The 14,340-nt window shown below is 41.3% G+C and overlaps 1 protein-coding gene across 1 annotated transcript; it reads left to right on the plus strand.

Annotated features, from left to right (window-relative positions):
* The first annotated feature begins 1,014 nt into the window (after positions 1 to 1,014).
* Positions 1,015 to 13,883, plus strand: LOC103185321 (calcium-activated potassium channel subunit beta-4). Its single transcript, XM_007903753.2, has 3 exons — positions 1,015 to 1,498; positions 10,515 to 10,642; positions 13,266 to 13,883. Exons 1-3 carry the CDS (start codon positions 1,163 to 1,165, stop codon positions 13,432 to 13,434), a joined length of 633 nt encoding a protein of 210 aa, XP_007901944.1. The 5' UTR covers positions 1,015 to 1,162; the 3' UTR covers positions 13,435 to 13,883.
* The last annotated feature ends 457 nt before the right edge of the window (positions 13,884 to 14,340 follow it).

The following is a 14,340-nucleotide window of genomic DNA, read 5'->3' on the forward strand; positions in this document are numbered from 1 at the left end:
GCTGTCGGGCTCTGTCAGTGACTGCAGGAGAACCGGAGCGGGAGGATCGGCGGGTCAGGCAGTGGGGGGGGATTTCATTACTGTTGGTAGTGGTGGTGGTGTGTGTTGGTGGTGTGTGTTGGTGGTGTGTGTGTTGGTGGTGTTGGTAGTGGTGTGTGTTGGTGGTGTGTGTTGGTTGTGTTGGTGGTGTGTGTTGGTGGTGTGTGTGTTGGTGGTGTGTGTGTTGGTGGTGTGTGTTGGTTGTGGTGGTGGTGTGTGTGGTGGTGGTGTGTGTGTTGGTGGTGTGTGTTGGTTGTGGTGGTGGTGTGTGTGGTGGTGGTGTGTGTGTTGGTGGTGTGTGTGTTGGAGGTGTGTGTTGGTTGTGGTGGTGGTGGTGTGTGTGTTGGTGGTGTTGGTAGTGGTGTGTGTTGGTGGTGTGTGTGTTGGTTGTGGTGGTGGTGTGTGTGTTGCTTGTGGTGGTGGTGGTGGTTCCTACTCAGAGGAGGAGGAGGAGATCAGCACAAGTTCATCAACGAACTGACCCAACAGTGAGCACAAGGGCTGTGTTTGTGGGGTGTGGTGTGTGTGTGGGGTGTGTGTGGTGTGTGGTGTGTGGTGTGTGGTGTGTGTGTGTGGTGTGTGGTGTGTGTGGTGTGTGGTGTGTGTGGTGTGGGGTGTGTGTGGGGTGTGTGTGTGTGGTGTGTGTGGTGTGTGGTGTGGGGTGTGTGGTGTGGTGTGTGTGGTGTGTGGTGTGGGGTGTGGGGTGTGTGGGGTGTGTGTGGTGTGGTGTGTGGGGTGTGTGTGGTGTGTGTGGTGTGGGGTGTGTGGGGTGTGTGGTGTGTGGGGTGTGTGGGGTGTGGTGTGTGGGGTGTGTGTGGTGTGTGGGGTGTGTGTGTGTGGGGTGGGGTGTGTGTGGGGTGGGGTGTGTGTGTGTGGTGTGTGGGGTGGGGTGTGTGTGTGTGGTGTGTGGTGTGGTGTGGGGTGTGTGTGTGGTGTGTGTGTGTGGTGTGTGTGTGTGGTGTGTGTGGTGTGTGGGGTGGGGTGGGGTGGGGGTGGGGTGGGGACCAGAAGTTGCCGCGGATGCCCTGAATGCAGCAGCAGTTCGGATGCTCTGTGGCTGGAGTCCGGCTTTCGCTTCGCTCCGCTCCGCTCCGCGGCCGCCGCCCGCCGGCGGTCTGCCCGGATGGCCAAGATCAGAGTGGCTTACGACTACTCCGAAGCCGAGGACAAAAGTATCAGACTCGGGCTGTTCCTCATGGTGTCGGGCATCGTGTCCCTGTTCGTGTTGGGCTTCTGTTGGCTGAACCCCGCGCTGCACAACATGCAGTGCAAAGCCGCCAACTGCTCGGTGGTCTCTCTGCAGCAGATCGGGGAGATGTTCGAGTGCACTTTCACCTGCGGGGCGGATTGCAAAGGCACCTCTCTGTACCCCTGCCTCCAGATCTTCGTCAACAACTCCGAATCCAACAGCAAAGCCCTGCTCCATTACGACGAGCAGCAACTCATTCTGAACCCCAAGGTAAAAAGTGGGGCTTGGGCTGGACTGGGCTTGGGCTGGACTGGACTGGGCTTGGGCTGGACTGGGCTTGGGCTGGACTGGACTGGGCTTGGGCTGGACTGGGCTGGACTGGGCTTGGGTGGGACTGGGCTGGGCTGGACTGGGCTTGGGCTGGGCTTGGGTGGGACTGGGCTGGACTGGGGCTGGACTGGACTGGGCTTGGGCTGGACTGGGCTTGGGCTGGGCTGGGCTGGACTGGGCTTGGGCTGGACTGGGCTTGGACTGGACTGGGCTTGGGCTGGACTGGGCTTGGGCTGGACTGGGACTGGGCTGGGCTTGGACGGACTGGGCTTGGGCTGGACTGGGCTGGGCTTGGGCTGGACTGGGGCTGGACTGGGCTTGGGCTGGACTGGGGCTGGACTGGGCTGGTCTTGTGCTGGTCATCTCGCACCCAAATCACACCCCACCGACCCCAAAAAAGGTGTGGGTGGTTGGTTCGAGGGGCTCTCGGTGTCCACGCGTTACTTTACCCATTTGTCTACAACTTTTGTTGCGTTGCGCTCGACATCTCCGCCTCTCCTCCTCCTCCTCCTCCCCATCACCATCACCATCATCCATCCAACTGCGCGTGTGAACTTTAACGTGGGAATAAATGTCCCGATGACTTGACTTCTGCGAGGTGTTGTCATGGCAATTTGCAGCAGGAATGTCACACAGAGCTCCTGCCCTGTCTTGCCTTGGTCTGTCTGTCTCTGTCTGTCTCTGTCTGTCTCTGTCTGTCTGTCTGTCTCGACCAGAAACGTTAGAGATGTCACAACAACATTAACTGGGACCTGCCTTCTCCTCCCAAGAGCAGATCGAGATGAACGGTCTGTGTGAACTGTTGCTGCTTTTTTAACGCAGCGCCCACACCAAGGCTTCGGCACACAGTGATGGTGGACATTTATTCCTGAACTGATGAAAATGCACAATTTTCACCACTCTGCACTGGGAGCCTCCAACGCGATCTGTACCTGGGTTTGGGGTGACTCTGCTGTGCCATCTTCCAAAATGTGGTGATGTTCAGTGAAGCCACGTAATGTGTGTGTGTGTGTGTGTGTGTGTGTATGTGGGAGGGAGGGAGAGGGTTTTACTGACTAAGGCAGTTGATTACATTGGTGAAATATTGTCAGTCCAATATTCCACACTCACCCAGTACTTCATTAAAATGTGTTCATTATCGACCCCGGTGCAGTTCGTGAACTGATGGGCAGAGAAAACAAATGCTGCAGGGCACAGATTTCTATCAATTAGAAGTCAGGAAGTCAATATGATTGATTCTCTGGTGGGTTTGTTTACTTTTGCGTATCTTCATGAACTGGTCGTGCCAGGAGCTGCTCTCTGTTAACCCGAGAAACTTTAGAGGACCTTAAAAATAAATGCCCAGGGTCCATCTATGGAGAGAATCGAGCTCAAGTTCTGGAAAAGAATTGCACAGCGATCTGCTTACTCTTGTACTCTTGAGTTCACCTGCTAAGGATTTACTTAAATAGGAAATTCTGCCGTTAAACTGGACTTGGTTTTCAAAGAACGTTAAGGAACCGTAAATTGTAAGAAATGATCTGAGTCATGCAAATGGAGATCGCATTCAGTAACTGGAAGTATGTCTTGCCATCTTAACATTTACCACTTAAGTGATGTCCCTTTTGCATCGATGGGAATTCTAATTGGTTTCCTTCGTCAGAAACGCCGCAAATTGGACTCTGTAATACACATATATAACCAATGATCAGATGGATAGTGAAAAAGACTGCCATTCTGAAGTTGCAGATTCACAAAGTTACAATAAACATGTATGTTTCAACCAGTGCTGAAGTGATGAGAGGATGCAGCACTCCACATCATCTTGTGCCATTTGCTGAGGTGAAATTGAATGTGACAGCCCAGCTAAATACTGCTGGTTTGATCATCCACAGTCATGCCTACAATGGAGTCAAATCTGTTGCAAATGTAGGTAGTGGTAGTGCTTCTTTGAGGGATAGGATGTGAGGTTTGAAAGGAAAGCACAATAACAAGCAAGATTGGTGATTTGATTAGTTAGGAAACCAAAATAAAATAATGAAATACATTGTGAGTTTGGTTCAGGTGGTTCTCAGAGGAAGAAGCAGGTATGTGGGTCTTTAAGAAGAGAGTGGCTAATGTATATGGTCACTCAACTAAAGAGAGCTGCAAAGGACCTGTAACATGGACTAAGCAAAGCACAAAAGAATTTTCTTTTTGAATAGTGAAGTAAATACTTCCTAACAAGCTGCTAGGGGAATTTCTGAGCCACCTATAATGATAATAAAAAATCCTTACGTTTGATATAGCATCTTTCACATCGGGAGGACATCTCAAAGCGCTTCACAGGTTATACTGTAAAGTGTTGTGACTGTATTTTGTAGGAAAACATAATATGTGTGAACCCTCCAGATATAATTTATTTATCAGTAATGTAAGGGATAAGCTATTCGTGATGTACCATAGCACGCTGAGATTGTCGTAAAATTCAAAGAAACAAAAATAATACTATTCAAAAGTCACTAGTTCGGTGATATAGTAACTTGGTGTATCACATAATAGAATGAAAGATTTGTGACAACTCCCCTTATAGTACAGAGTTACTGATTTTAAGAATTAATAATAATCCTTGCATTTGATATAGCGCTTTTCACAACTACTAGACGTCTCACAGCGTTTCACAGAAATATACTGTAAAGTGAATTGACTGTATATTTGTTGACAAAATGCGACAACCAATGCGCACAGCGTCCCATAAACAGTCATGGATTGAGTGACCAAATTATTATTGTTTTTTTCTTGAGGGATTATTATGAGGCTTGTGGAGTAAGGAAACTTGCCCAAAGTTTCATCCTCCCGGGAATCAAACCCAGGCTTCTCCCTTGTGAGGCAAGCGCTCTAACCACTGAGCTACAGAACTCCAAGTGGCCCATGAAAGGGAAGAGAGAAATTTTCTATCACAGGAGGTGATCATAAGCAATCACCGGATGAATTGTTGTTTGAGTGAACTAGTTGACATGGTTCTCATACAGTCCTACTCAGCACTGAGCTGGCATTGAGTCCTCATCCTCAGTTTAAGAGCACTGGAATAACTTGAATACAAGATCATCTACCTCAAGTAAAGTCCTGTAGCTTAGTGATTAGAGCACTCGCCTTGCAAGCGAGAGACCTGGGTTTGATTCATTGGCAGGTGCAATGTTGGGCAAGTTTCCTTACTCCACACTCCTCTGCTTCCCTGCCAGTAAGTAGGAATCCAGTTGTTAGTCAATTGGCAGATCGCTTTTCTGGGAGTAATAATTCCTTCAAAAATAAAAAAAATTCACTCAATCCACGACTGTTTGTGGGACACTGCTGTGCACAATTGGCTGCCGAGTTTCACTCACAAAATATGCAGTCAATTCACTTTACAGTATATTCTGTGAAGCTCTTTCATATATCTTGAATTTATGCAGTGAAGTATCTATTTCTGAGGCTTTTAAACCTGTGATGTATAAATAGTTTTCTAGGACACCGGATCCACAACCAGTTCATTGTTTGATCTGTTATAAATTTGTGGTTCCATCAGCAACAACTTTTGCCTTTACTTGTATCAGATCCACCAAATGTAATTTGTCACTGGGATCCAGTAATGCATATACCTCAGATAAGATACACAGATAAAATTATTTTAAATTTTTCTCATCCAAGAGTTTATGGTGCTGAAATGTTTCATCTATTTGTTTGTGTTTGTGTGATACTGCTGTGCGTAATTGACTGTCGCGTTTCGCACGCAAAATATATAATCAATTCGCTTCACAATACATTCTGTGAAGGGTTTTGAGACATCTCGAAGACATGATAAGGCGCTATATCAAATGCAAGGATTATTATTATTATTATTGTATATCCCTACAACTTGTATTTAAATAATACCCTTCACACCAGTAATGTCTCAGTGGTGTAGCTTGACATTGAGCTGGAAAGAGAAAGGAGATGACCGAAAGCACAGTCGAAGAAGAAAGTCTTCAGGTATGTTTTGAAGCCGGGCAAAGAAGGGACAAGATGGAGGGGTTGAGACATGAATTACCAGAGATTCAGGACAGTGGCTGAAAGCATGGGAACCCTAGGATGCTTTCACTGTGTTGACATTGTTAGAACAGTAAGATAATGTACCAAAGGCTTAAAATCAACATAACTTCAGCCAGTTATTTGCTTAATTTTATGATAAGCCTATCACAATATGTCAGGTTCATTTAGTAGAAAATGATGGGTAATGGATGCAAACCTTCTTGTACACGTTGGTAAATTGATCGCAGACAGAAGTATTCCACCTTTTGGACTTAATGATGATAACTTTCGAATGTCCTTGTGGTAAAATACCAATACCAATACTGAACGATACTGTGAGCATTTATATTCTGAAGAAGAGTCTAATTTTTGGTGGCGTTTGATCAAATCAAAAAGAAGCCCATTTCATATTAGGAAAGTGCATTTTCTATCCATCTGTCTCTTTGAATTGTAGTTCTTGGGAACTGCTGCTTCACTTTGGACAATGTATATTATTTGTTACATTTGTGTCTCTTGAAAAGAGTTCCATAAGATAGTACCTTTTATGAACAGTAAGATGGATCAAACAAAATTTAGAAATTAAATCTAGTTTTTTTAGTTCAATGTCAAACCAATTGATTCAAATCGCTGGAAGCGAAGAACCAAAATAAGTTATCGAGTAGCTTTTTATAAACAGTTCCCCCAATCATAATTGGAAATCATCTTGCCATCTGAGCATAAATTTGTTATCTTATTTTGCAGTTAACAACCGCAATGCTATATTTTCTAAGACATCTGCCCCTGTTATAGTTGCCTTTGGATACATTATGCTGTGAAAAATACACACCCAAATCTGATTTGTTAACATGTATTCTTTCCCAAATATTTGCCATCAATTTTCCGTTTACTGTTATTTAAAAATACTGAACCTGATAAAGATTTTAGCTTATAAATATCAAGTCAAAGGTCAAAGCAATGAGTAATACAATACTGTACAAATGATCTCTACTTCTGCAAAACTGCTGTCACTCTTTATTATATTCTTCACCTTCAGTTACCTAATTTAACTGAAAAATGTCAAAGGATAACATGCTTAACTACATGGTTTTGGGGGATAATAATTTGATACACTGCTGGGATGTGCCATGTCAGATCAACAAATTCTGGAAACTGTCCCTACATGAGCAAAGCTGTTGTGGCATTTTCTACAGTCCCACAGCAAACATGTTGAAATCCATGTGAAATGTAGATTTGGTGATTAATGGTTTTCAATTTGTACTTGTCTGTCAAGAGAGATCAGACTGCTAAAATGTAATCATTCTCATTTACCCTCAGGAAACAGGCCTTTCTGATTGGAAATCATTAAATTGTGGATTGAGAAAAAGCTTTTGGGTTCTTCCTCTATAAAAGGAAGTGTGTTGGGTTTTTAACAATAATAATAATAATCCTTGCATTTGATGTAGCGCCTTATTATATCATTGAGACATCTCAAAGTGCCTCACAGAATATACTGTAAAGTGAATTAACTCTATATTTTATGGGCGAAACACAGCAGCCAATTGCGCACAATATGTCTTAATTAGGACTTCTATATGGTTAGATCAACAAATAAGATAAATGATACTTATTTACTGTATACATTCTTTTTGTCTGGATAGTCGAAAGAGAAAATAATTAGGTATTCATTGCACAATGGAAAAATATTGCATTCCAATCATTAGTATTCCAGTTCATCTTTGAATCTATCACCCAACTTAATATTGTAGAAACAAATTTTAATTTAATAGTTATTTGCTAACATGGTATGGATTTTCTAGTTTTCTAACCTTTCTACTTGGACCAAATCTTGCTTTTGATCAATGGGAGGACTGGTGTTCAGAAAGAATTCCATCAGAAAGACACTGTTCAGTGAATTTAAATCTTTTCGAAAAAGTTACTACACTGAAACATTGAGCCCTCTTTAGATTATCACCTGAACATGATAACATTAGGGAGCAGTTCCACAAACATTAGTGGCCTACACAAACATTACAGAAGCCCTCCTCCCCATGAGCACACTATCTTTACGTTATCTGGGTCTGAAGTTACCAGCTCTGTTTGTTTGTATTATGGAAAGAATCAATAGCATTTATCAGTATTGTATACAGTGTATCAAACACAATGAAAAGAATCATCCTCATAGGATGTTGTTGAGAAATAAATAGTTTGCTTTCCACATGGAAAAAGACTGAATTTTCAAAATGATTAATTTTATTTGATCCCAAAGGGATTCATTTAGCAAAAACTAGTAACAAGACAAGAACGAAACGAGTTTCCGTTTTGATGTGATAAATATAATATGTCACCTCTTAAAGCAGTTTGGGAAAGTAACCCAAGTTTAGCTATTCATGAGATAAATTGAGAAGAGATTTTGGAGTTTGTCCACAGATGCTCCATCTGCAACAACTTGAAGGGCATCCAAGTTAGAGTACAATAATGAATTTCAATTGTAAATAGAAAAGTAGATTTTCATCCTTACTCCCACTTCTTTAAATACTGAATAGATTTTGCGGAAAATATAACAGCATTTATTTCCTACTCTTTCTTTTCTGGAGAGATATTCAAACTAATGTCTAGATTTACTATATTGATGGAATCAATTCATGATTTATCAGTTGTGCCAACAATTCATCTGTACAGTTCGGAGAGAGACAAAAGAAATCCTTTTATGAGCTGGATTTAACAATTGATGTTTTAGTTGAAAACTCTTTACTATCTAGACTCTGTAATTCTATTCAAATTGTATAGCTGTGAGATATAATATGCAGTGTGTCACTTCTGAGACCTATAATAATAATAATAATAATAATAATAATAATCCTTGCATTTGATATAGCGCTTTTCACGTCGGGAAGACGTCCCAAAGCGCTTCACAGAACACACTGTAAAGTGAATTGACTGTATATTTGTGGGCGAACGCGGCAGCCAATTGCGCACAGCAATGTCCCACAAACAGTTCGTAGATTGAAAATGACCAATTTATTATTGTTTGGGGTTTTTGGAGGGATTATTATTAGGTGTGTGGAGTAAGGAAACTTGCCCAAGGTTTCGCCCTCTGCCTGGAATTGAACTCAGGTCTCTCACTTGCAAAGCAAGTGCTCTAACCACTGAGCTACAGGACTCCACGATTTAAATCTATTCTGAACTGCTGAAGCTGAAATTTTCCTTGCTCGGTTGACTGTAAATGCCATATAAGAAATGATTTGGAGCAATCTCAAACTAGGTTTTATGGTTGGGTAGGTGAGGGTGAGGGGGAGGTTAAAGCACTGAGTAATTTATTTCATTTGTGAGAAAGATTAGGAAATTCAGTCTTCGAAAGAAAAGCAGATTACAATTCAAGACATATACAGTCAATTTCTTTAAAGATAGTCTGTAATCAATACAGATATACACTCACAAGAGTCTATCCTGCAATTTATCTGCTAAATTTACAACACACATTTTAACACTACATTTTCTATAAAAGCTTCAAATTCTATTGTTAAAGTCAATTCCTTCCAAACAAGTTTTACGGTGTAGCTGTGGTGTTTTTGTTATTCACTTCATGGCTGTTTGTGGGACATTACCGTGTGTAGATTGGCTGCCATGTTTGCCTACAAAACTACAATCATTCTTGATGTGAAACGCAAGGATTATTGTTAGGATTATCACTGGTGATAATAATCACAACACCACATGCTACAATGTCCACCCAGATGTTTATTAAAATTAGACTAATTTTAGATTCATTTTTAGCACATGAAAGATTGAAAAATAACCATCTAAATTACGGCTGAATTTCAGCATTTTTGATAATTTCGTGCAATGTTACATTTTAAGACAAAATCTAAGACCAACGTGAAAAGTCAGCATGTTTTTTGGAAGCAATAGGTCTTGCCTCACTGATCTACTGGAATTCTTTCCGGGAGGTAAGCTAAGCTAGTTTAAGGGAACAGTCCAGCGGATATAATTTATTTGCAATTGAGAAAGCATTTGATAAACACGTATGAAATTAATTGCATTTAAAACAAATTTAATTTAAAAAAGCTTGAAAATAGAAACCCAAAGACTTTGTCCAGTAGTACAATGATTAATTTATGGATTTTAAGAGCTAAGAACTGTAAGTGCATTCAAAGCTGAATAAGAAGGAACAAAGGTTAACTGTAGGCTAATTCTGATGAAAGCCTAGCCCCACTTGAGGTGGAAACTACACACTGTTTTGCACATTAATCTGGAGAATATGATTGGATTCCTTAATCTATGATTAATATAGACTGTCAGCAAATTTGTCTCATTGGATTCAGTGCCGTTTAGAAACCGTACGACCTGATGTCTTCCAAGAAAGTTATAATGGTTTTAAGATGAGGATTAAATGCATTATTTTTTTAACAACCTGAGACTCAACAGATGTCTGAAAGAATGAACTGCATTATATTATGATGATTTTTATTAAAAAAAACACTGGAAGCCTTTAGCATTCCTCAGAAAGAAATATGTGAAACAGACCCAAGGCCTAAAATTCTATGCAATCGTTTTTAATTTGGAAGACAATTTTTNGCAATTCTTTAAAAAAAAGAGTTGTAAAAAAATAAGAAGATTGGGTTTGACTTTATTCATTGACAAGGTTGTATATGAATAATGACCATTCGGATGCAATACTGGAGTGTGCCATGTTTCTGTGGGATTGCCTACATGTAGAAAGCAAAGGAATTGAACACCATCAGTTGAAAGTACAAGGGAGAAGGAGATATTTGGTGAATGACTAAATGAAGGATAGTATTCCTTGCAATACAAGGAAACTTTTCTGTATGTAGCAAGGATTCCGTTTCTACATGTTCTGTTTTTACTGGTAGCAAGGTGCAAAGTGAGGAACAATGTGAGTACAATGTTTTTATTGATCTATTTCATTTATGGAGACGTCTGGGTTATTTTCTCATGTCTCTCTTTTGTGCAGTGTTCCTTCATTCCTCCCTGTGAAAGAGACAATCAGAAAAACTCTGAAATCGTCATGAGTTGGCACGAATACTGGAGGGATGAAATTGGCTCCCGGGATTTTATTTGTTACATTAACCAGCACCGAAGGTAAGTGAAGCACTGAGCGCAATTAATAGCAGCAAACACTGCCCACAGACAACTCACCCTAAATAACATTTCTCACGAAAAACAATTTATACAAAATAATATACCATGTGCCTCATTCATTGAATCTTTACATTAAGCGACACATCTTTGATGACACAAGTTTATTTAAATATTTTGACAGCTTTAATGCAGCACAAAAATGGACCTGTACTGGTTTAAATAACTAAATAATGAAGTCCATTTAACAGATTATTTACATATTTAGTAAAAAGGTGAAGGATCACAGAAGGTTTGCAAGAAAACAGTATTTGTTTTATTATAGAATCATACAATCATAGAACTGTACAGCACAAAAAGAGGCCATTCGGCCCATCGAGTTTGTGCCGGCTCTTTGATTAGAGCAATTAATGTCAATCCCACTCCCCAGCCCTTTCCCCATAACCCTGCAAACCCGTCCTCCTCAAATACCCGTCCACCGCGTTTTTAAAAGTAGTTATTGAATCGGCCTCGACCACCCTTTCAGGCAATGCGTTCCAGATTTGAACAACTCGCTGTGTGAAAAAATTTCTTCTCACCTCTCCTCTGCTTCTTGTGGAGACTATTTTGAATCTGTGACCTCGAGTCACCGACACACCCACCAGTGGAAACAGTTTTTCCCTTTCTACCCTATCAAATCCCCTCATGATTTTGAAGACCTCTATTAGGTCTCCTCGTAACCTTCTCTGTTCCAATGAGAATAATCCCGGCCTCTCTAGCCTTTCCTTATAATCAAGGTCTCATTCCTGGTACCATCCTCGTAAATCTCCTCTGTACCCTTTCCAATGCCTTAACATCCTTCCTATAGTGTGGTGCCCAGAACTGGGCGCAGTATTCTAACTGAGGCCTAACCAGTGTTATATATAGATTAATCATAACCTCCTGACTCTTGTACTCTATGCCCCTATTTATAAAGCCTAGTATCCCATTTGCCCTTTTTACAGCTTTATCTACCTGTCCTGCCACCTTCACGGATTCATTTACCTGCACCCTCAGGTCTCTCTGTTCTTTTACACCAGTTAAGATTGTATTACCAGCCTGCATTGCCTCCCCTCATTCTTTCTACCAAAATGCATTACCTCGCATTTCTCCACATTGAAACTCATCTGCCATGTGTCTGCCCATTTTACCATTCTGTCTATGTCTTCCTGCAGTTGGCTACTATCCTTCTCACTGTTTACTACCCTACCTAACTTTGTGTCATCCGCAAACTTGGAAATGGTGCTTGCTATACCCAAGTCCAGATCATTTATGTATATTAAGAAGAGCAGTGGTCCTAATACCAATCCCTGGGGGACGCCACTGTACACTTCCCTCCAGTCAGAAAAGCAGCCGTTCACCACAACTCTCTGCTTTCTGTCTCTCAGCCAGTTCTGGATCCATACTGCCACTCTCCCTTTTATACCATGGGCTTCTATCTTTCTTACAATCTTTCTTCTATCTTTCTTCAGTACAATTATTGTGTTATATTCTTTAATGTGAAGAATGTAAAACAAGGAATAAAATTCATAAACTAGAGACACAGTGCACATTATATATTCTGATCCTCACGCTTGCATTCAAATCCATTCACTCCCTAGCACCTCCTTACCTCTTCAACCTCCTCACTCCCCAATCCACCACCAGGCGCCTCCGCTCGACCGGCACCGGCCTCATGCTCATCCCTCGCACCCTCGGCCCCACCATCAGAGGTTGTGCTTTCATCCACCATGCCTCAAAGCTCTGGAACACTCTCTCTCAATCCCTCTGCCTTGCCCCCTCCCCTCTTTCAAGTCCCGCCTGAAAGCTTTCCTCTTCGCACAGAGGGTCACCACTCCCCTGCCCGTGCCTCGGAGTCAGGCTACACCATTGTTAACGCTCTGAAACGCTACCCTGCATGGAGGGCACTATATAAGTGCAACTTGTTGTTGTTGTATATTACATACTTCTATCACCATGAACATGGGTATAAACCAAGTCAACAACTTAAAAAGAGGAATGATATAATAGCACACAATGAAACATTACCAATATTTACATTGAGGCATTTCAAATTGTGATTACCAGATATGAGTGGGGAAAATTGCTTGCTTATGAATATGACAAAATTCAAGATAAGGTTGTGGATCACCTTTATCATAGGAGGTACCGGAAAAAATAACCTCTGTTTAAGTTAAACATTCCTTTTCCTGTAAGGATCATCGCCACACAGTTCCCTGATTCAGGGCTGCTGATCTTGCAGTGTTTCCGAAGTCAACAACTTATGCCATTTCACCCTCTTCCCCATTGCTCATTAATTCAGTAAGACTGTAACAATGGCACCAGTGATCAGCAGGCCAGCCTCTGCCTATTGAACCCGAAATAATCCATAAGAAATAATTTTTAATAGATGGCATTTTCCCCACGAATAATCAAGGCCAAAAAGCATTTGTAGCCACTTACTCTCAAATATTTCCTAACAAAAACAATTGACAGTCTACCATGTAAATATAGCTTGCATTCTTAATGCTCAATTCAAATGCTGAAATATTAGTTTGCCTGTTCTTTGTGTGGTGCAATGAAGGTGGTGAACTCTTAGCTAAAGCCTACACCTTGGTGCTTTTTCTAGACCTGATGATGCACTACTGAAGCGTGTTCATGATGAAAATGTTCTCCTGCACTGTGTCCTCTGGCCTCTCCTCACTCTCTTGGTGGGTGTCCTGATCGTGCTGCTCACTGTCTGTGGTAAGAGCCTTGCTATTCGAGCAGAGACAATGCAAAAGAAGAAGTGCTCCTAGTGAGAAGACTTACAATTAATGGCATCAAACGTCATTGCAATAGCTATCTAATCAGTAGTGCATTCAAAGGGAAATCTTTGACTACAAAGACCTGAAATTACTTTGCTCGACTGTTGATTTTTAAAGTTCTATGCTGATTTAAGCTTCCGGGAAGAGTAAAACTGATTGATTGCAAAAGCTTTGGATTTATCATGAGAAGACTACTGAATTATTATATTTTTTAAAAAGCAGACGTAATGTAGCTTAAGCCTTGTGGTTTTTGAATATAACTTTCCAAGGTCCCAGAATATACAATGCAACCCCATATAACTGTCAGTAAAAGCACACAAACTCTCTGCTGTTCAAAACCAGTCGAATAATGAAGCTGTACTTTATAATGCTGTAAAGATGCAATTGTCAATAAAAAATAGTTTAAATATTGGAAAATAAAGTCTCTTGAAGACCTAGAAGCTTTGTACAGTTGCATGTAATGATTGTTTTTCTACCAGCAGCAGTCAGTCAATAATATGACACATTTAAAACCATTTATAGTTGTTAATGTTGCAACTAATGAGGAAGACCTGCCTCAATAGGATTTAAATAGGCCTCACAGGTAAAGAAGCAGATATAAAATAGTCTGGGGAACTGTGTTGACAGTCCAGTGCACACTGGAGCAATGTTGCTTGCTGAGTAGTCATCCTTTGGGTGAGACATTAAACTGATATGTTGTTTGCTATTCAGTTGGATGTTAAACATGTCATTCCACTATTCAAAAGTTTCTCCTGGTGCCCCAGCTGGGTTCATTGATCATTCACCTCGTGGCTGTATATGAACTTTCCTATGGGAAAACTGATTGCCAACTTTGTCTACAAAAATAGTCACTATACATGACATTTTGGCGTTATAGGTGCTATATGAAATGTAAGG

This window comes from Callorhinchus milii, unplaced genomic scaffold, assembly GCF_018977255.1.
Source record: "Callorhinchus milii isolate IMCB2004 unplaced genomic scaffold, IMCB_Cmil_1.0 Scaffold5, whole genome shotgun sequence".
Lineage (NCBI taxonomy): Eukaryota > Metazoa > Chordata > Chondrichthyes > Chimaeriformes > Callorhinchidae > Callorhinchus > Callorhinchus milii.